General features: G+C 41.8%; 1 protein-coding gene and 2 pseudogenes across 4 annotated transcripts in view; 1 reads left to right on the top strand and 2 right to left on the bottom strand.

Moving 5' to 3' along the window:
• Positions 1 to 11,103, top strand: part of LOC139463766 (uncharacterized) — a 272,927-nt pseudogene extending 261,824 nt beyond the window's left edge.
• LOC139463771 (uncharacterized) overlaps positions 1 to 22,607 on the bottom strand; it is a 44,029-nt gene that overhangs the window by 4,379 nt on the left and 17,043 nt on the right. For 2 of the 4 annotated variants that reach the window (XM_071245061.1, XM_071245060.1), the window contains 6 exons: positions 5,626 to 5,769; positions 2,987 to 3,028; positions 2,705 to 2,801; positions 2,342 to 2,480; positions 998 to 1,082; positions 618 to 700 (listed from right to left, as the gene is read on the bottom strand). In XM_071245061.1, the coding sequence (XP_071101162.1) occupies positions 618 to 700; positions 998 to 1,082; positions 2,342 to 2,480; positions 2,705 to 2,801; positions 2,987 to 3,028; positions 5,626 to 5,769 (590 nt within the window). Of the gene's footprint in view, positions 1 to 617; positions 701 to 997; positions 1,083 to 2,341; positions 2,481 to 2,704; positions 2,802 to 2,986; positions 3,029 to 5,625; positions 5,770 to 6,017; positions 6,049 to 13,392; positions 13,420 to 22,607 lie in introns of those variants that run through there. The other 2 variants (XM_071245062.1, XM_071245063.1) reach the window with 2 other exon arrangements.
• On the bottom strand, positions 1,242 to 2,332 carry LOC139464102 (putative uncharacterized protein DDB_G0281733; annotated as a pseudogene).

Raw genomic sequence — 22,607 nt, 5'->3', positions numbered from 1 at the left:
TGAACGGAAGTTTTACCTGTATCCTTCGAAATTAACAAAAAAAAGTAAATCTTTGTCAAACACCCAAATGGCCAAAAGCACCTGTTCAGCACTCAATTGATGTATATACAAAGTTTCACAAAGACATACTGGACAGTTCATATTAGTTTTGAAGTGGAAACAATCCCTACAAGCATTTGACAACAAGTTTCCCCAGAAACAATTGTTAAACATAATCCTGATGAGCCAAAAGCAAAAGCTCAGTGCATACCAGATGTGTAAACAACGTTTCATGAAGAAGAATGAATGGTTTATGAGTTATGCTCCAGAAACCTTGCCTACCCACAAGTCCAACATGTTTCCTTAAAAATACATAAATATTTAAAACATCCTGAATAGCAAACCAGGTGCCAGTCATGCATGATGTGTAAACAAAGGTCTACACTAAAGTGTAGAGCAGCTTATGAGTTATGCTCCAGGAAGACAACATGACAAAGGGGCAGAGCCTGTTTCAATATTATTGCCCCTAACGTATATGGGCAGGGTATAACATGAAAAGATTCATAACTCCAGATTTTGTTCTGCATTTTAAAACAGGAAAACACACATTCGTAAAAAGTGAAGGTGTAACTGCTCACCTCTATCAAAGTTTCCCTCAACTGGGAGTATGCCTCCTCTTTAACGTCATTGACAATCACAGAATCATAATTGTTGCCATCGGCTGAAATGGAGAAACATCCACTTCACAGAGAAAAGGAATAAAATCAACTGACATTCTTGTATGTTTCTTCAACAATATTTTGATAAAATATCCAGGAAGCAAAGGGATTAACCAGTGTATTTTTGTTAAGATTGGAGCAAAGATGTTTGATCAAGACAACTTAATTTTTTTTCATTTATTTGTGTTCGTTTATTCATGTTTTGTGGACTGGAATTGGACACCATATTGGGGAGCATGGTCCTCGTTAAGCAACTTGCAAAGTTTGGAAACAGTTTTTATTTGTAAGGGGTCAATTACCATAATCTAAAGCTTCCTTCACAGTGTCCATCCGCTTCTTGAGGCTCTCGGGAGTCTCTGTCCCTCGCTTCTGTAGTCTTCGTTCCTGTGAACATTGGGCACTGTTAAGTCTTGTCCATGTTGGATCAATTAGAGACACACGGAGAGAGGAAGATTACCAGTACACACCATGTGTTTCATTACTGGAGCAACCGACTCTCGTACTCGTCACTGTCCTGACTCTCGTACACCTCATTGTCAATACTTATGATCTGTGAACAGCACCCTTCTGTAATGAGTAGCTGTACCCACACTCGTCCACCTGACTGTCCCCGACTCTCGTACACCTGACTGTCCCGACTCTCGTACACCAGACTGCCCCGACTCTCGTCCACCTGACTGCCCCGACTCTCGTACACCAGACTGCCCCGACTCTCGACTCTCGTCCACCTGACTGTCCCGACTCTCGTCCACCTGACTGTCCCCGACTCTCGTACACCTCTCGTCCACCTGACTGTCCCGACTCTCGTCCACCTGACTGTCCCCGACTCTCGTACACCTGACTGTCCCGACTCTCGTACACCTGACTGTCCCGACTCTCGTACACCTGACTGTCCCGACTCTCGTACACCTGACTGTCCCGACTCTCGTACACCTGACTGTCCCGACTCTCGTACACCTGACTGTCCCGACTCTCGTACACCTGACTGTCCCGACTCTCGTACACCTGACTGCCCCGACTCTCGTACACCTGACTGTCCCGACTCTCGTACACCTGACTGTCCCGACTCTCGTACACCTGACTGTCCCGACTCTCGTCCACCTGACTGTTCCGACTCTCGTACACCTGACTGTCCCGACTCTCGTACACCTGACTGTCCCGACTCTCGTACACCTGACTGTCCCGACTCTCGTACACCTGACTGTCCTGACTCTCGTACACCTGACTGTCCCGACTCTCATACACCTGACTGTCCCGACTCTCATACACCTGACTGTCCCGACTCTCGTACACCTCACTGCTAAACCTCACGTTGGTAGTGTAATCCCTGGCTGTGTCATACTAAAAGACTTCTTGTTACCCTGCCTCGCACTCGGCATTATGAGGATAAAATGAAGATTGGTCTGAGTGGGGTATCTGTAAAACTGGGCATGGATATAAAACCAGGATAAGTCTTGACTAGTGCCACACACGTACATGCATGCCGCTATATGCAATAATCTTGAATGCAACCCCCATTTCATCTCATCTCCCCTCAGTATTTGGCTTCTAGTTATACGACAAGCATGGAATGTGAGTATTCAGCCCTGGAATACCCAAGGGACATCAGTGACCACTGACTACTGCTGACTCATCCAACGTACCAGGATTTCAAGACTGGGTGGCTTGATGAAGATGTATCTGGCAACAAGGTCAGTGTTCTTTATGTTCTTAACACCATTGATTTCAACATCTAAAATGCATATCTTCCCAGACTTGCTGATGTCATCCACAGATTTTTTGCTGAAAAAACACAATATTGGGATGCTTCAACTGAGACACCAGCATGGAATGTGATACATGTGTAAACACAGATGTCATGTTTATGTCAATCTAAATGCCATGCATTGTGATTCATAATCAAACAAGAATCTCGTGTTTATGTAAACATGTGTTTTGATTGTTATCAAATACCTTTAACTAAACAGTACATAGGAGCCACCTACATTATTCTAGTACTCCCTTACCTTGTTCCATAGCAGTTGCCTGAGAACTCAGCCCACTCCAGAAAGCCATCGTCAGCCCTCAGCTTGTGAAACTCATCCCTCATCACATAATGGTAGTCTGCAAGAGGAACATGATCTTGAGAACATATGTTACAGTAGTTCGCTAAATTCTTATTTGATAATTTTTTTTTAAAGCTCATATTAACTAGTGGAAAATGTATTAGTGTGTATAATAACTATACCAGCTGACATGTTGTTATACCAAGATGAACAATGTTAGATCTATTCTAAAAACAGTCTCACCTTTGCCATCAACTTCACCTGGCCGAGGTTTCCGAGTGGTATCTAAAACAAAGAAATTCCTTGGAATAAAATAAATACAATTAATTAACCATTTCTGTGTTTGCAACTTTGTGTCAGAAAACAAACTATGCTAACTTCATGAATCTCAAAAAGAGATATCTAAGGCAACTCTGGGTGGTGCACTGTACCCGTTCATCAAACATAGGGAACAGTCACTCTGGGTGGTGCACTGTACCAATACATCAAACAAAGGGAACAGTCACTCTGGGTGGTGCACTGTACCCGTACATCAAACATAGGGAACAGTCACTCTGGGTGGTGCATTGTACCAATACATCAAACAAAGGGAACAGTCACTCTGGGTGGTGCACTGTACCCATACATCAAACATAGGGAACGGTCACTCTGGGTGGTGCACTGTACCCATATATCAAACAAAGGGTACAGTCACTCTGGGTGGTGCACTGTACCCATACATCAAACAAAGGGTACAGTCACTCTGGGTGGTGCACTGTACCCATACATCAAACATAGGGAACAGTCACTCTGGCTGGTGCACTGTACCCATACATCAAACATAGGGAACAGTCACTCTGGGTGGTGCACTGTACCCGTACATCAAACATAGGGAACGGTCACTCTGGGTGGTGCACTGTACCCGTACATCAAACATAGGGAACAGTCACTCTGGGTGGTGCACTGTACCCATACATCAAACAAAGGGTACAGTCACTCTGGGTGGTGCACTGTACCCATACATCAAACACAGGGAACAGTCACTCTGGGTGGTGCACTGTACCAATACATCAAACAAAGGGAACAGTCACTCTGGGTGGTGCACTGTACCCATACATCAAACATAGGGAATGGTCACTCTGGGTGGTGCACTGTACCCATACATCAAACATAGGGAATGGTCACTCTGGGTGGTGCACTGTACCCGTACATCAAACATAGCGAACAGTCACTCTGGGTGGTGCACTGTACCCGTACATCAAACATAGGGAACGGTCACTCTGGGTGGTGCACTGTACCCATACATCAAACAAAGGGAACATTCACTCTGGGTGGTGCACTGTACCCATACATCAAACAAAGGGAACAGTCACTCTGGGTGGTGCACTGTACCCGTACATCAAACATAGGGAACGGTCACTCTGGGTGGTGCACTGTACCCATACATCAAACATAGGGAACGGTCACTCTGGGTGGTGCACTGTACCCATACATCAAACAAAGGGAACATTCACTCTGGGTGGTGCACTGTACCCATACATCAAACATAGGGAACAGTCACTCTGGGTGGTGCACTGTACGCGTTCATCAAACATAGGGAACGGTCACTCTGGGTGGTGCACTGTACCCATACATCAAACAAAGGGAACATTCACTCTGGGTGGTGCACTGTACCCATACATCAAACATAGGGAAAGGTCACTCTGGGTGGTGCACTGTACGCGTTCATCAAACAAAGGGAACGGTCACTCTGGGTGGTGCACTGTACCCATACATCAAACATAGGGAACAGTCACTCTGGGTGGTGCACTGTACCCATACATCAAACATAGGGAAAGGTCACTCTGGGTGGTGCACTGTACCTGTACATCAAACATAGGGAACGGTCACTCTGGGTGGTGCACTGTACCCATACATCAAACATAGGGAACATTCAGTCTGGGTGGTGCACTGTACCCATACATCAAACATAGGGAACAGTCACTCTGGGTGGTGCACTGTACCAATACATCAAACAAAGGGAACATTCACTCTGGGTGGTGCACTGTACCCGTACATCAAACATAGGGAACATTCAGTCTGGGTGGTGCACTGTACCCATACATCAAACATAGGGAACAGTCACTCTGGGTGGTGCACTGTACCCATTCATCAAACATAGGGAATGGTCACTCTGGGTGGTGCACTGTACCCATTCATCAAACATAGGGAACATTCAGTCTGGGTGGTGCATTGTACCCATACATCAAACATAGGGAACAGTCACTCTGGGTGGTGCACTGTACCCGTACATCAAACATAGGGAACAGTTACTCTGGGTGGTGCACTGTACCCATACATCAAACAAAGGGAACAGTCACTCTGGGTGGTGCACTGTACCAATACATCAAACATAGGGAACAGTTACTCTGGGTGGTGCACTGTACCCATACATCAAACAAAGGGAACAGACACTCTGGGTGGTGCACTGTACCCGTACATCAAACATAGGGAACAGTCACTCTGGGTGGTGCACTGTACCCATACATCAAACATAGGGAACGGTCACTCTGGGTGGTGCACTGTACCCATACATCAAACATAGGGAACGGTCACTCTGGGTGGTGCACTGTACCCGTACATCAAAACCTAGGGAACAGTCACTCTGGGTGGTGAAATGTACCCATACATCAAACATAAGGAACGGTCACTCTGGGTGGTGAAATGTACCCATACATCAAACATAAGGAACGGTCACTCTGGGTGGTGCACTGTACCCATACATCAAAACCTAGGGAACAGTCATTCTGGGTGGTGCACCCAGAGATGGGCCAGTTCTCATTGGCATCATCTCCAACATGTTACATGATGTCGTTGTCCTCATCACTGTGCTAGAATGAGGAGGATGAGGAGGAGTGACTTACGTGAGACGCTGAAGGCGAAGCTGTTTGGGAATTCCTCAAACAGCATGTTCAGCAGCGTGCTCTTCCCGCTGCCAGACGGGCCGCTGATGACGATGGGGCGGATGGAGGGAAGTGATGACATGGTGGTGAGGGTGTGGGACACAGCTAGAACACAAACAGTCAGGATTAGACATTGTGAATGGGAGACATAGCACTGAGTGTGTCATGGTGTCAATACTGCCAGCCTTCACAGCACAAATATAAACCTGCATGAAAACACAAGCATTGCAATAACACTGAAGAATACTGGCAAATACAGTAGCAAACATAGTGAAATACCCAGTTTATCATTCTCTTGGAGAACAATTCTGCAAATATATCACCAAGACAAGCCCACAAAGTGTATAGTTTACCAGGCAGAAAGTCCTTGAAAATGAAGTAATGACACTGACTGGCTGATACCTATTCCCCCTGTGTGACTCAGTGACTGCAGCAGTGTGTGCTAGGACTAAGGTCCCTTACAGGTCGTCGTCATCAACAACACAGCTGCAGGCCGTGTTCACCACTGTGACACACCAGGAGTCAATACAGCAAGCAGTAAAACAATTATCCCTCCACACATATTATGCAATGCTAATGTGGGGGGAACATTTTCCCCCTATCACAACTGCCTACAGCAATCACAATTATCATCATCTCATTTCATTTGTCATCCAGTATTTTATCCTGGAGCTTGAGTTCAGGCTGATAGAGTGGTGATGATGTAATGTGTTGACTATCACCAGCACTCAGGGTGCATCCAGACAAAGGCCAGATACTACCCCGATACGCATGTGCAGTGAAATTATTCCTACTGGTAATCTACAGAGTGGACACTGAGCAAGTTATGGCCTAAGGATCACACTTCAGAAACATACCCTAGAAGTCAATCTTGTACTAGCTTCTTGTGATACTATTTGTCTCCAGAGTCTATAAAATGAATAATGGTGTGAATAAAAGCTAATATGACAGTGGTATTTGCTAAGCAACAGAATTATCTAAACACTTTAGTCATCATTTGTTGCTGATTCAGTTAGTGCACATAATTCCAATTCTGACAGCTGGAAAATTTGTTGGTTATTAAGTAAATATGTGAATATGAATTAACTAAGCACAGTCATACTCCGTGTACAATGAATATGTCAATGTAGACTGCCATACATTCTTATGATGGCCTTGAATGACATTGCTTCAAGCGTGTCAAGTATATGATGTTATAGTGATGTCCCAGTCAGTGCTGTGTGGCAGTCGGATGTTATAGTGATGTCCCAGTCAGTGCTGTGTGGCAGTCGAATGTGTGGCAGTCGGATGTAATAGTGATGTCCCAGTCAGTGCTGTGTGGCAGTCGGATGTGTGGCAGTCGGATGTTATAGTGATGTCCCAGTCAGTGCTGTGTGGCAGTCGGATGTTATAGTGATGTCCCAGTCAGTGCTGTGTGGCAGTCGGATGTTATAGTGATGTCCCAGTCAGTGCTGTGTGGCAGTCGGTTGTAATAGTGATGTCCCAGTCAGTGCTGTGTGGCAGTCGGATGTAATAGTGATGTCCCAGTCAGTGCTGTGTGGCAGTCGGATGTTATAGTGATGTCCCAGTCAGTGCTGTGTGGCAGTCGGATGTTTTAGTGATGTCCCAGTCAGTGCTGTGTGGCAGTCGGATGTAATAGTGATGTCCCAGTCAGTGCTGGGTGGCAGTTGAATGCTATACTGATGTCCCAGTCAGTGCTGTGTGGCAGTCTGATGTGTGGCAGTCGGATGAAATAGTGATGTCCCAGTCAGTGCTGTGTGGCAGTCGGATGTGTGGCAGTCGGATGTAATAGTGATGTCCCAGTCAGTGCCGTGTGGCTGTTGGATGTGTGGCAGTCGGATGTTATAGTGATGTCCCAGTCAGTGCTGGGTGGCAGTTGAATGCTATACTGATGTCCCAGTCAGTGCTGTGTGGCAGTCGGATGTGATGCAGTCGCATGTTATAGTGATGTCCCAGTCAGTGCTGGGTGGCAGTCGGATGTGTGGCAGTCGGATGTTATAGTGATGTCCCAGTCAGTGCTGTGTGGCAGTTGAATGTGTGGCAGTCGGATGTTATAGTGATGTCCCAGTCAGTGCTGTGTGGCAGTTGGATGTGTGGCAGTCGGATGTGTTGCAGTCGGATGTAATAGTGATGTCCCAGTCAGTGCTGTGTGGCAGTCGGATGTGTGGCAGTCGGATGTTAAAGTGATGTCCCCATCAGTTGGATGCTATGAGAGACGTCCTAGTCGGGGGATACAGAGACAGTCTGTTATAATAGTCAGGCCCAGTTTGTTGTTATAGAGCAGTCTGTTGTTATAGTGAGGGGCAGTACAATGAGGCAGAAAGGGTGTCATGGAGCAGATGTCACATGGGATATGTGTGACACTATATCTGTGATAAGCATTCCAGCTGTGACCATGGAGATTCCCTTCTCAGCAGGAGCCTGGCTGCTCAGGTTTATAGCCTTCTGACAAGTAGGGACATCATATGTCAAAATTTTCTGCAATATATATATATATATATATATTTTTCACATAGAACCAGTTTGACCAGTCACTGTTGAGGCTCCTGCGCACATGATCGCAAGAACTACTTGTTGACATATACTGAACAACTAAAGTTCCTGTGACATTGAATAAGATTTAATGCAAAGTTATGTTTTTCCCCAAATCTGAAACAATTTCGGTTTGCAACAGATAAAAGACTCCTCTAAGAGACACATAGAGAGAGCAATCAAATAGTTTAAATAGTTTAATTTGCCATACTGACTTCAGAAAATGTGTGATTTCATAAAAAACATGAACATGCCAAAATGTCAATTTACAAATCAATAGCTTGTGTGTCCACCTCTGGTTGCGATGCAAGCAACACATCTTTGTCTCATGGAATGGACCAGGCGTCGCACAAAGTCCTGTGGGATATCTGGCCATATCTGCTGGAGCATGTTTCGAGGTTCCTGGAGTGTCTGCGGAACACATGGTTGATGTCGATCAATCTCATCCCACATGTGCTCGATTGGTGAGACATCAGGGGAGTGAGCCGGCCAGGGGATGACATTCACGTTGTTTTGTTGAAGAGAATCATGAACAAGTCGAGCAATATGAGGCCAGGCGTAATGCCGGGGCCATGACAACGCAAAAACGGTAGAACAACAGGGTAGATGATCTCGTCGCGGTAGCGCTGTCCATTGAGATTTCCCTCTACCACTATCAAAGGGGTCCTCTGTCTTGCTGTAATCCCACCCCATACCATAAAGCTGCCATGCCACGATCTTCTTCCATGACACAATGATTGACGTAACGTTCACCTCGATGTTGGTACACTCGAATCCGTCCATTGCTATGGCTGAGGTGAAAATGAGACTTGTCTGTGAATAGAACTTATCCCCAATGCATGGCCGTTCAGCGTAGACGCTGTCTGCACCACTGTAGATGTGCTTGACTGTGGTTTCCTGTCAAAATGGGACGTCTGGCAGGTCTTCTGGCGACAATCCCTGCACACCTGAGGCGATGACGTACGGTTTGTGAAGATATTCGTCGAAGGCCAGGGATGCTTCTTTCAGTCACTGTTGCTGGCTGGAATCGATTTCATAGGTGTGTTGCTCGAATCAAGTTGTCTTGTCGATGATTGGTTACGCGTGGCCTGCCACTCCGAGGATGGTCCCTGACTGCATTCGTCTGTTGCTGATGTTGCCATAAACACCAAATGGTGTTTCTGTGGATGTTAAATTGTCTTGCAACATCACGTTGACTCGATCCTGCTTCAAGCATACCAATGGCTCGCAGACGCTCATTTTCGGACATGTATGGCATTTCATAATGTGGAATAATTGCGTAATTTTGTTGTTTTTCTGAGTGTTTTTTGTCAGCACAATGCTAAAAAATGCATATGGAATCCCGTTAACGCACATGTTTTTATACCCATTCTTGATCTTTTGCATGGAATGCATGCTTTTCTGTAGCAGTTGCATTTTTGTGACTTGATTCCATACATGTACTACAATATTGAAAACCAAACTTTACTTGTTTGAAAAATACACTAAAATATTGGTGTCACAGGAACTTTTGTTGTTGAGTATAGAATCGTCAAACTATAACTATGACTTTTAATGAGTCAAAGTATGGCAGTTATGATATATGTAGCCATTCTCTGTCAACTAAAGTTTGTTTCAAGGCATCAATAGTGGTAATCTGACCGTGGTTGCTGTTAATAACAGTGAGTTGTGCGATCTTCCAATTGCTTCACACATGATTTTGCCCAAATTAATTAAAACAATATTAAAAGGAATTTTTAATAAAATTTATGAAATAAGTTACAAACATAGTCCAGACATACAAAGAACACTTTTTATAGCTAGACTGTGTAATTACATGATCAATTTGCATACTTCAGTATGGATTTGTTGACATGGTATTTCCAGTGTTACATGCTCACGGTAATGTCTTTCCGTTGGGGGAAAAAACAGCAAACTCATTATTGCGTGTATAATGCGCACCCCCTTCTAACACAGAAGGTATCTGACAGAGCATCTCCTGAAGCATGCTGTCGCTGCGTCTGCAGACAGTCGTCTTCTTATTGTGTACAATGGTCATAGATCCCACATATCTATTCCACTGATCGAATAGGCACGTCAGCATCATATTATTTTGTTTGTACTGCCTGCACACACGTCCCATGTTTTACAGCCAATGGATGTTGGTTGCTTTTGCGAAAATTTCCAACAACCTCAGTCACATGTATATGTTCAGTAAATAAACATTCTGTTTGTGAACTTGGCTGTAGAGCTTATAACCTGTCGCTGACACCAACAAATTTGCAATCCTCTTTCAGGAAATGTGGAGTCAACCACCGCCAATATCAACTTTGTGCCATCAACAGTTTTTAAGTCGTCTGAATGTTTGCTGCATCCTGATACTGGTGTTATTGATTCAAGTGTGCCAGTTGGAGACAAGGATGCCACTTCACCTACTGAGGGCAATGTTAAGCATGATTCTTTAAAGACAAGATGACTGTACTCTAGAAAACTGTGCCTACTAAAAAGAGAAACGTTTTGAGCGCTGATGTCGGGGGCAAGGCCATCACCAAAGACGTCATTCTGAATAAAATTATTTCCCACCAGACTGTGAAGTTGGCACCCCAAAAAAGAAAGCATGCACCTAAACCAAGCAAATCTTCAAAGAAATAAACTACTGTCACTGCACCGAATGCAAGTACTTCTGGTACTTCACGGACCAACGAGCATCAGGGCAACAGTTTTGATTCGTACGACAGTGATGTGACAAAAGATGATGATCTCTGCTGCAAATGTAACCAATTTGTATCACTGATCATTACAACCTGGGCACACTGTACCCACCCTACATGTCAGCACTGGACACATGAACCGTTCTGCATGGCAGTTCGTGTTGTGCGTCGACATTCTGAGTTTTGGTGCCCCTGTCACGATGAGCCTGGAGAATAACTCCCTGCATCAACCTTTTAAAATAAGCTGGATATTTGTGACTTTTCATCGGGTTTTTTCAATATTAAAACATAAAATGAACATTTGATGGACAAAGATATAAAACAACTGTGGACTGTTCTAATTTGGATTTTGACACAAGAGATCTTCCATACATGTCATCCCGGTTATGTAACAAGCCATGCATTCAAATGATCGAACTTGTGTGAGTAGCTTTCTGGGTTACTTCTGTTGACAGTGAGAGGGCGACATTGCCGAAAGTGTCAATTTAAGTGGAAATACCTGGATTTCAGAAATGTTTGTCATAAATAAACAAGTTTAGGGTTAAGACATTTGAAAAAAAGATAATATGAATATTCAGCGATTTTTTGTAAGTGATTGAACTTCCATGACACGAGGATATATACAGACATGCGTTTTTCAGCAAAAATAAATAAGCATCAGCTGTGTGTATGTGTGTGTGTGTGTGTGTGTGTGTGTGTGTGTGTTTGTGCACACATGCATGTGTGTCTCTTTCTCTCTCTCTCTGCTTGAACTAATCCAGACTAATGCAGATACCAAGCCTACCAAGGAGTTTAGGATACCCCACTCAGACACAGTATACTGACCCTGACCCGACCAGTCCTTGTTTAAGCCCCTTAATGACGAGCGCCAGGCAGGGCAACAACAAGCACCATCTTCTAACATCTTTTAGTATGACACGGCTGGACAACGAACCCCGGACCTTCCGCTCTACCACTAGACCATGGAGGTGGTCTGCAAGGCTCAGAACTGATATACAGTCATATCAGTTTTGAATCAGGTTATTTAAATGATGTTTGACTGATCTGCTACACTTACATTCTGATGGGAATTACTCCTGAACTACCACCTGGACAGTGACCATCCTAAATGGCAGACTCTCACACCCCACTTATTGCCATGTCTAAATGCCTCTACTGAAGAAGCCGTGATCAGCTGTTCCCTCTTCTAAAGAAACAGTCATCATTACTCTTCATTGGAAGGGTATACACTACACAAGGTTAATAACAGCCTACAGCCTACAGTTAAGTGCTACACAGATGCCTAAACTGTGATACATGCTCATGGAATTACCATCTAGTCACAGACCAAGCATGGTAATAACCTTAATCGGGTTAAATAGTCAGTCACATACTCATGTCTCGTCTTTGAATCACATGCTGGCCTCTGAATGAAGAAAAGAACTTTATGCAGGATTACTTAATGGAACACAGATTACCACTGATATCCCTATTATTCAAGGAAACGACAAAGTACCAAAGATGCAACAACTGGGTCTTCCCTGTAAAGCTTCAAACACCCAAAATAAAGGTTAACATAGTAACACTGCAACCACTGCAACTCATCTAGCAGATCAACACATCTCTTAGGGAAAGATAACCATCTTATCTGCAGTTTCATCATGTAAGTTTGTTGGTTGTTTAAAGCCTCACTCGGCAGTATTCCACCTATATGATGGAAACCTGTAAATAATCAAGTCGAGACCAGACAATCCTGTGATTGATACTGTGAGCAATGATCCACCCTGTCAGGGTAAGACAAGACATAATCAACAAAGTCACCAAATATTTGGTTGCCTCTTACTACCAGGATTGGTTGATATGGGACCTTTTCTAACCTGGAATCACCATAAAATATATGGTGGCAGCAACCATGACAACTGATTGTTGACTTGGATTACATCAAATCTTATTACAAATAAAATATAACTAGTCCGACTGTTATATGGCCATACACCAGTTTATAATTTTTTTTACTAATTTCTTACATTGCAAATATTTCACCATTATCTCTCCTGTCCTGCTGAAGGTAAGGAGTCAGTTGGACCACCTCAATATGAGAATCAATGGTCTTAACTAACCAACAGCTGTTTCGTGGGCAAATGTATTTGTCAAAGCCTGTAAAACTATTGTAACTCATTCACCATTATTCAGTGTCAGTCAGTCCAGCCAGCTGCATTTATTACAGAACTTGCTGTGATGACTGCTTTGGACTTACACACCACAGGGGCACAAGCAGGATTACTGACAAGCACATATTCTGGGTCCACCCCACTGCCACTGCCAACTGGAGGCAACAGTGGTGAATGTAAGACTCTGAAGCATAACCAGGATCATGAATGCATATATACGTTTGACTGACCCGGAATCAATCAAAACCAGTCCTAAAAAACCCATTTGAATAGAACATTAAACATACTGAATAGCTCAAGTCCTGACTATAGGTATGCATACAAATTAAATACCACGCAGGACAAAATAAACCCACCTGTGATGACTGAAGATAGTTCTGTCAACAGACCGGAGTGGAAGTGAGCACTACTCTGTGGTGTATGGGACTTTCTACCAGCTAATAGATATTGATCTCATACACAAGTAATTAAGGTCTATGTCTACACCTGTGCTGGCTACAGTAATTCTACTAAAATATCAATCATCTAACCTTCATTAATACAATACTCACCAATTTTAACAAAATAATATAGTTAATTATTACCATGTCCTGGAACTAGTTTGAAAAACAACCCAACCCATTGTAATATGTATATAGCATATGTATATACTAAATACTTGAGTAAATGTTTTTGGAAATTTACTATTCTATGTATTGTGTTCAGTCAAAAACTACATTGTATTATTCCTGGTGAACAAACATGAGATAACAAAGTACTGGTAATGTAATAACAGGATTAACTTACTGACATGGTATTCCCGGTCCTACATGCTCACAGTAATCACTCTTGGTATGAAGGTATTATATGCTCCCCCCTCTTCACATTTTGGAAAGAAAGTGTGCACTATACACAAGAAACTATGGCACATAAAAACAACAGCATGAACGCCTGTATATTCAGATGATTCAGTCACCCTCCATGGTTTGTGATAAACACGGGCAACACAAGGTATAGTCAGTTACATGATGTTTAGTTTTGCTTATTTGTTGCGTAATGCTGACCTCAGCAATATTCGGGCTGTATGATGACAGACTGTAACAAATATAGTTTGGACCAGACAATCAAATGATTGACATCATGAGCATTGATCAATGCAATTGGGATATTAATGATATGCAATAAACCAAGTCACCAAGTCGGTCCATTAAGTCAGCTGCCAGGACAAGCAGGAAGCTGGGGCCCTACATGCAAGGCTGGGCAAGAGGCTTGTGACAATGCACTCTTGCAACACAAGTTATTTACTCTCTAACTAGAGATGTATTCACAGATCATAACTCAACAGTAACTGGCAACAAAAGATGCAACCATGTTTCACAATAATCTCAAAGTTGACCTTGACTTTTGATAGGCATGCCACCAGCCTCCATGTGGTAGGAAAGTTTCATGCCTGTAGACATGGTAGAGGTAACAATGCCTCAGAAACAAACAACGATATAACCATGTTTTACAAATATTTCAATGACCTTTGACACGATTTACCCAAACCTTTCCAAAGCGGGGCCCCATTCTGAAGAAAGCATATACTAGGATTAATCATAAATGCATCAATGCTTATTCAGAAAGGGTAACCACAAATGTTTTTTCATGAGAGTCTTCTATCTTGTGACCTTGACCTTTAAGTATGTGCTCAGAGAATTCCCTAGATCCATGTGAGTGCAGGCAGCGTAGGATATCCTCTAATGTCAATAACTTCTGCTCCATATTCAAGAGAAAGTGTAATAATTGACAAAAATGCAATTGACTGGTGATGTGGGAAGATCTTCCCCTTAGTCCATTTCATGATCTGCTAAAATAGGGCTATTTCGAAGAAATGAATGGAAGAAAAATATCTAATGACAACAATCAATGTGTAATTATTGCCTGAGAAAAACTACAGATTCCAACAAAACCTTAAAGTCTCATTTTGTGGGGCGTCTAACTCTGAGCAAGTTATGCTGTGTCCCTGGGAAAGGTAATTGTCTGGGAACATGTCTCTAATCCTGTCTGTATATCTATTTTTATTACTTAACTTTAGATATCACCTGATTAATAACAATACATCTTTATTAAATGCTGATTTAATAACATCACATGCAAACAGAATTATTTTTTACAGCTGGTATTTCATACTAGGTGTTGGTAGAACTGTGAAACTGTCCTCTGCAACCTCTACTCTACTCCAAGACGGATAATCAACTCTCCACTGTCACTACAATATTTCATAAAACACCAAGGGGGGCTTACGACCTTGAACTTTGTGTTGTAAATGAGAGTAGGGTCCCTTGGACACAGTGGACAGTCATTAGAAATGTTGGCCCTGGCCCTGGCTCTGGGAGTTTAAATCTTACTGGTAATTACAAGCATAGATACGTTTTGAAATATACTCCTTGTAAAAGGAAAAACGGTATCTAACGGGAACTTGTTTAGTAATCTATACTCACTGCCAAAAGAAACAGGAACCGTTGAAACATATAGAGAAGTATGTACTGTTTCCAATGTGTACTACTTAATAACAAAACTAACAATCAGTCAAGTGTTACCACGGAGTGTCTTTATTCTTATCATGATATGCTGCAAGTGATTTTCAAACTTGACACGCTAATCCTGCATGTGACAAATGGTGCATCTTAAGTCGTGGAGCTATGACGTCACGTGATGTGTGCATGAGCATTGGTTCACACAACATAACACTATGTTCATCTGTGCATCGAGCCAATCTACAGCCTACATAGTTTGTGTTAATCTAAATGTGCTTGTGTGTTTTGAGACTACTATGCTAAACAATGGCGATGTTGCTTGGCTGCTTGGTACGTCTTATGTTGTGGTGGTTCATCATCTTTCACTGGCATCGCTAATAATGCATGTATAGGGATAGACGTCAGAATCAGTGTACAGCAAAAAGCCAGTTTACATCTTTGCCTGGGTTTCTGATGAACTACAAAAGGACATGACACTAAATGACACTTGAACTGACTTCGTGATTTGTTGATATAAATATGTATTGACTAGAATTTTCAACTTAACAGCCACACCAACTTTACAAAAATGTTAGTAGCCCAATTAATAAGTCACTGGTATTTGGCTAGCGGGCAGGCAGCTATTTTGACTGCTAAGTAGCACTAGACAGAACTTGTGCATGTCCTCAGTAAAGCTGTATGGATACACTCGGAGTAGCACCATTGACAGATCAGGAATTAATACAAACACACCTGTTAAATGAACATAAGTACAAAAACATGTGACTGAGGTTTCAAATGAATCAGACTTTAGCACTCAATTTCCTATGACTCAAAGAATAGCATATTTACTGGGATATCTGGGCTAAATTCCATCATACTTTTCTTCCAGGCTCTGTGGGCTTGTTATGAGATTGTTCAATTTGTAATTGTCTTAGGAGACCTTGAGGCCAAATCCAGATCAATACGCAATGCAGGATAATGTGACAATATCAATCAGTTACCATGGAAACTGAACATAAACATTCACAACACATTAACTGTGGAAAACACAAATCCATGGAAAGACTTTGAAGGGAATTAAGATAAGGAAAATCAATGTGAAATACCTATGGAGAAAGAAGTGATTAAGGATGTTGATTCTGGCACAGGAGGGCTATTAATTTCCACAGTGCACACACTTACATTCACATCATTCGGTACTCTCTTGGTACCATATGGTATAAACATCATAAAATTCTTTCTACACAATCCATAACTAACTATAACAACCTGAGAAACTGCTTTCACTTGACATGAGTATGCAAATATTCAGTATTCACATAAACTCATTCACCCAACATACCCAAAGGCCAAGTTTGATTCAAGTTGTTTCTAATACATAATCAACTATGTAGACTTTACTGCAGTTTCTACAAAGTGTGAAGCTGGCAGTGTTGATTACTTCAGTGTTGAGTGTTGATTGGTATGTTTCAAGAGAAAATATACTGTTTTCCAACCACTGTCTTCAACAGCCGAAACTTATCAACAATCATAATGCACAAACTTGAAACATAATGACAGTATCTTGATTCATACAAGTTTCAATTTCAATTTTCTAGGCTTTGTATCTAAACAATGTACATCAATCAATAACCAATTTTCAAATTTGATACAATGACCAGAAGAGAGACATCACCAGCCTTGAGATGAGATTCCAGATGACAATATCCGGTCCATAACCAGGACAACTGCTGACAAAAACTCAAGTAGTCAAAATAACATAATTATTACATCATTTCAGATTTCAAAGCCTTATGCTTTCTTAGGAATAGTTGTATGTTTCCTTTGCATGATTTGAACTATTGTAAAATTTCCATTTGTTTCATATTTCCAATCACATGCAAAGCTCAATGAACAAGTCAGTTGGGATAAAATGTTGAATTTTCTGATGATTGGACAACAATGTATAGTTCTATGATGGTAAATTGAAAAGTTTATGGCCTCATACTGAACATCATATAGAATCAAAAGTCTTGACAGTGGCAATCACATCGTCATTACATGTATAAACGTTTCACACAGATATCACTGAGTTCAGGGCAGAAATAAAGTGAGAGGATGCTAGGTCAGGAGAGTAAAAGACCTGGGAAGTAATTCCATGCTACGGTCTGCAGCTGCAGCCACTGCCACTTGTGCACAGGCACACTATCCTGAAGCAGTAGCACACGTCAACAGAACTTTCTTCATCATTTTCCTTTGATACCATGATAGTTGTGGCATATTATTGTAACTGACAGTCTGACCTTACATCAGGTCATGTCCAAGAACAATAAATCCATGATTTTGCCAACAGAAGGCACCTGCTTGTACTTTGATAGAGGTTAGGATCAATGTTTCTACTGCTTGCTTGAGGTCTGGATCAAAATGATGGATTCACGTCTGATCTTTACAATTCAGGCAGTATCAGGATTCTACTGGTAACTGGTTCAACATGCTAGAAGGTCCCTTTATATGTTTCCTTGGGTTGGCTTCTGCTGTATGTCAACATTCTGGGTACACATCTTGTGATCAGACTGCTTCTGTGGTGGACTGTGCTGACCACAAACTGATCCCAATAGGGACAGCAATAGACTAAATTGTAGGTCAGCCATAACCATGCATGAAACATACAACATGTATACAAGCATCTCCAAACTAATTCCCTTTGAAGCGTTAAAAGCTATTTGACAGAATAAAAACCCACTGGAATACCATATCCTGGTGTGCAGTGGTTACACCACTTTAATCAATTTATGTCAGTAATTCTTCATAAGTCTTTCATTTATTATGGTTGGCTAGCTAGCTAGCTCCTCAAGGAAATATATAAGATGTCTGACAGCGAACAATACCAGCCCAAAACTTACTGCAATAGGCACTTAACAAAGTTAAAAGTGGGGCTTCTCATAATATGCCGAAAAAACAACAGGAATAGTATTCAAACATACGAAAATGTGCGTAAACATTCCTAAAATATCTAAAATCCCTACATCTAAAAAACAATCCCATCCAATTCCAAAAATCAAACCAAATTCCTGGGATTAATCTTCGATGAACATCTCACATGGGATGTTCACGGTAAAAACTTGGGAACAAGATGTACAAAGATTTGAAACACTCCTCTGCCTGGTAGGTTCCAATTAGGGGCCTCCAAGGAGACCCTACTATCCCTCTATACATCTCTCATTAGATCAGAACTGGACTACAGATGCGCAATATACAATACTTTTAACAAAACATTTAACAATAAGCTAAATACAATCCAACATGTCCAACGTCAAGCCCTGAAAATAATCACATGCACACAGCATGGTACACCACTTACGGCACTACTGGCCCTAACAGGCGAAATCCCCCTGGATTTATGCCGTGAACAATTAACTATAAATTTCTTAAACTCAACCCTGTCAAACACCCAAATCCAACAAATCCTAAAAATTAACATAAGTCTAAGAAGTCAAAAGACCAACCAACATCTTCACACCCAAACTTCAACCCCCCAGAGCACCTTTAGAAAACAGAACCACAACTTCTCGTGAGGATGATCTCTGCCGTAGGTCATGTGTCAAAGCAACCAGTTTTTGTAAGAATCCATTGGACACAAAGTTGCGACCTTCGGATTGTTAGCCCGACAGTAAACTGACTGAGCTATGTTCACACTGTGAAATTAAGTGTAAATTTACCTAGTCATGCCTACGCCGATACATAACTGAACGAAAAGGGTCAAGTATGTGATGGACACTTACGAAGGTTAGGGGCAGGCATGGTGTCTCGTGACTTTAGTCTATGGACACTTACCAAGTGATCAAGATGTCATTTGGCACACTCCTCCCATTCCGTAATCTGCAAGATACCAAGTGGTGAGGAATGAGCCTATATGGTGAGAACTGAAAACTGCTCCAGGCATCAGATGTCAGACGTCGAACGTCGAATGTCACTGATATGCATGAATGACATGCTTTTTATTAATTCGTCAGGTGATTTTTGTCACAGAAAAGTGTGGTAAGAAACACTGTAAGGATAATGTGAATAATAGTAAGGAACGAGGGAGGCATAAGCATGGCTAGTGACGATGCGTTTGCGTTTGAATCAGTACTGAATAAATGAAGCGGGTGAAAGTGTGGCTTGTGTGAATGTTCCAGGACAGTTTCCAATAATCAAAATATTCGACACAAAACCATTTCATCCTTTTTTTTCTCTCGACGTGTTTGTGTGAAGAATATTAGGAGCAGCTATAGAATCAATACTAGCCACAAACAGGTACCTAACCCTAATGATCGTAAAGGGGTGATTGATCGTAAAGGGGACCCAAGGGCTAAGGATAGAGCGGAGTAATCTAATATCGCCACTAAACGGGTACCTAACCCTAATGATCGTAAAGGGGTGATTGATTGTAAAGGGGATCCAAGGGCTAAGGATAGAGTGGAGTAATCTAATATCGCCACTAAACGGGTACCTAACCCTAATGATCGTAAAGGGGTGATTGATTGTAAAGGGGACCCAAGGGCTAAGGATAGAGTTCGGGGTAACTACCCTAACACCGGCGACATTTGGATGTGTTCAGAGCCAATATATTACCTAATAAACTACATTCCTGTGCATGAAATTAATGAATCAATAAAAAAAAATTATATGTGTTTTAGTTCCCATTTATCATCATTTAGCCACTTGAATTAAAACAAAAACAAAATAAAAAATATATTAAAAATAAAAGTGCTTTCATAAACAAGCGCTTGCAAACAAATGCACCGCCGCAGGCTATATTTATTAAACAAATATTCAAAACTCTCAACATCGCTGGGCGTATTCAATGACATTGCGTGTAGAGATGATGGATTACTGGGAGGAGCTTATGCACACTCAATGACCCCTAGCGTCACTGGCCATAGTTTCCCTGATGTGACTGGCAACAAAATACTACAAATAATGTCATAGGGTATTGTCACGCGTTTGAGTGAGTTAGTGAGTATGGTTTTACACTGCTTTTAGCAATATTCAATGTTCAAACGTATAGTCGATGAAGTCATCTATATCCCCCGCCCATTTTAACATGTTATGGTCCAGGTAACTGACCCAACATTTCTCTTAGCCCATGCCAAAATAGCTGCAATGGAAATTCTAAAGTAAAAATTTCTAAAAGTGCTAAATATGAAAAGGCACCAATTCAGTATGTGCCTGGTAGACATGCAAAGTTTTTTTTATAAGAAAGTATTTAACAGTTTTTGAGTTACACTCCGGCAACGGACACCACCCTTAAAGAACCTAACTCCGACTTGTTGCCATGGAAACATAAAAAATATAAATTCATAAAATTCTTATAGAGCAAAAGGCACCAGTTCAGTATGTGCATGGTAGACATGCAAGGTTTCGTAGAGAAATATTTAAGAGTTTCTGAGTCATGCTCCAGTAACAATTTTGGGACGCACGCACACATGGACGGACGGACGGAACCCATTTCAATATCCCCCACCAACTTCATTGGGACAGGGGATAATACAGGAACTGACTCAAACACCGCCAAAACCACCACACAAGCATATATACATGAAACATGGCCAAAATGGTGCCACAGTTACATATACAGCCCTCTGAACCAGGCTTAAAACACACAGGATTGGCATCCATATTTCCCAACCCACAAAAGAAATGTTATCCTATAGACTCCCAAACAACCAATCGCTCTTCACGTCCAAACTAAAGGGGACACTAGTCCCAAAGAGGGACAGGTCGGCCTAAATTGCTAAGGCAGAAGGCGACCTCTTAAACACTAAGTTAAAGCAACAACAACAACAACAATACTGCAGTGACCGCAACAACAACAACAACACTACTGCAGTGACCGCAACAACAACAACAACAACAACAACAACAACAACAACAATACTGCAGTGACCGCAGGACTCGGAAGGGAACCCCTCTGTATCAAAATGTACAAACAAGCTTTTCTATTCTGGCATAAAATGGCAACCAATAATCAAGCTCCAAAATTAACAAATATTATTTATGAAATTATCACTAATAACTACGCTTGCATCTCTGAAAAACTTCCATGGACAACATTTGTCAAGAAAACATTAAACAACTGTGGACTCTGTGAAATATTTGAAAACCCGTTCCTGTGTTCTTCATCATAGCTAGCCTTCAGAGTGGAAGAACTATTGAAAGACCAGTTGCTGCAGGATTGGCAGAGTTCCATTACTGAGTGTTATGAGGGTGTGTAGTGTACAAAATGTTTAAAGAAAATATAACTTTGAAAAATATCTTTATTTGCAAATCGTTCTTCACCCAATCTTAACTTTTAGAACCACAAACCATAACATACCAAGTGAAACCCGACGCTGGTCTGATATCCCAAGAGCGGAACATTTGTGAAATTTATGTCGTTCTCCCGCGGCAGGTGATGAGCTTCATTACCTTTTCAAGTGTGAAGCTCTTCTCCAGTGGCAGTCTATGTACACACCTAAAGATCTCTCTCAATGGCCTAAGATGTATAAATTGAAATTTTTTTTATCCAGCATTGGACTAAAAGATATGAAAAATATGTCCAAATTCATCAATACAATCTTGAGAAATACTGAAACTGTTAAAAAACAGCGATTATGAGATTCTTGTCACCTTAATTTTGTCATATCACATTGAAACCTTTAATCTGTATGTTATTATTATTATTATTATTATTATATATAAATTTATATTATACTTTTTTCTCATGTACCACTGTTGGTGGGTCTTTCTGAGGTATTAATACACTGAACTGACAACAAACTCTCTGATGAGGAATTTCTGAATGGGGTGGGTGGGGAGCACAACCTTTAATTGTGTTGGTGCTTGATGTTGGCACAATATTCGTGTAGATGATTGAATATTGGAAAATAAAATAATACACATGATGTCAACACACTTTATGTTCTCCTTAACACGGTAAGAGCCTTTCATCCTATGGGCATATGTGCGGGTGGGCCTTGGCCTGACGGGCTTTTATCTGCCCCCTCTATGCAGGTTCTCAATCCCCGCTTGTTGCACAATTTTCTGGCAGTTTCCCTCACCCCTGTCAAATTCTCCAGCTGATTCCTCAA

This window comes from Haliotis cracherodii, unplaced genomic scaffold (assembly GCF_022045235.1).
Source record: "Haliotis cracherodii isolate W230 unplaced genomic scaffold, xgHalCrac1.p SCAF_16, whole genome shotgun sequence".
Classification (NCBI taxonomy): domain Eukaryota; kingdom Metazoa; phylum Mollusca; class Gastropoda; order Lepetellida; family Haliotidae; genus Haliotis; species Haliotis cracherodii.
Note: the sequence above shows the minus strand (reverse complement) of the source record. Positions and strands in the feature narration are given on the sequence as shown.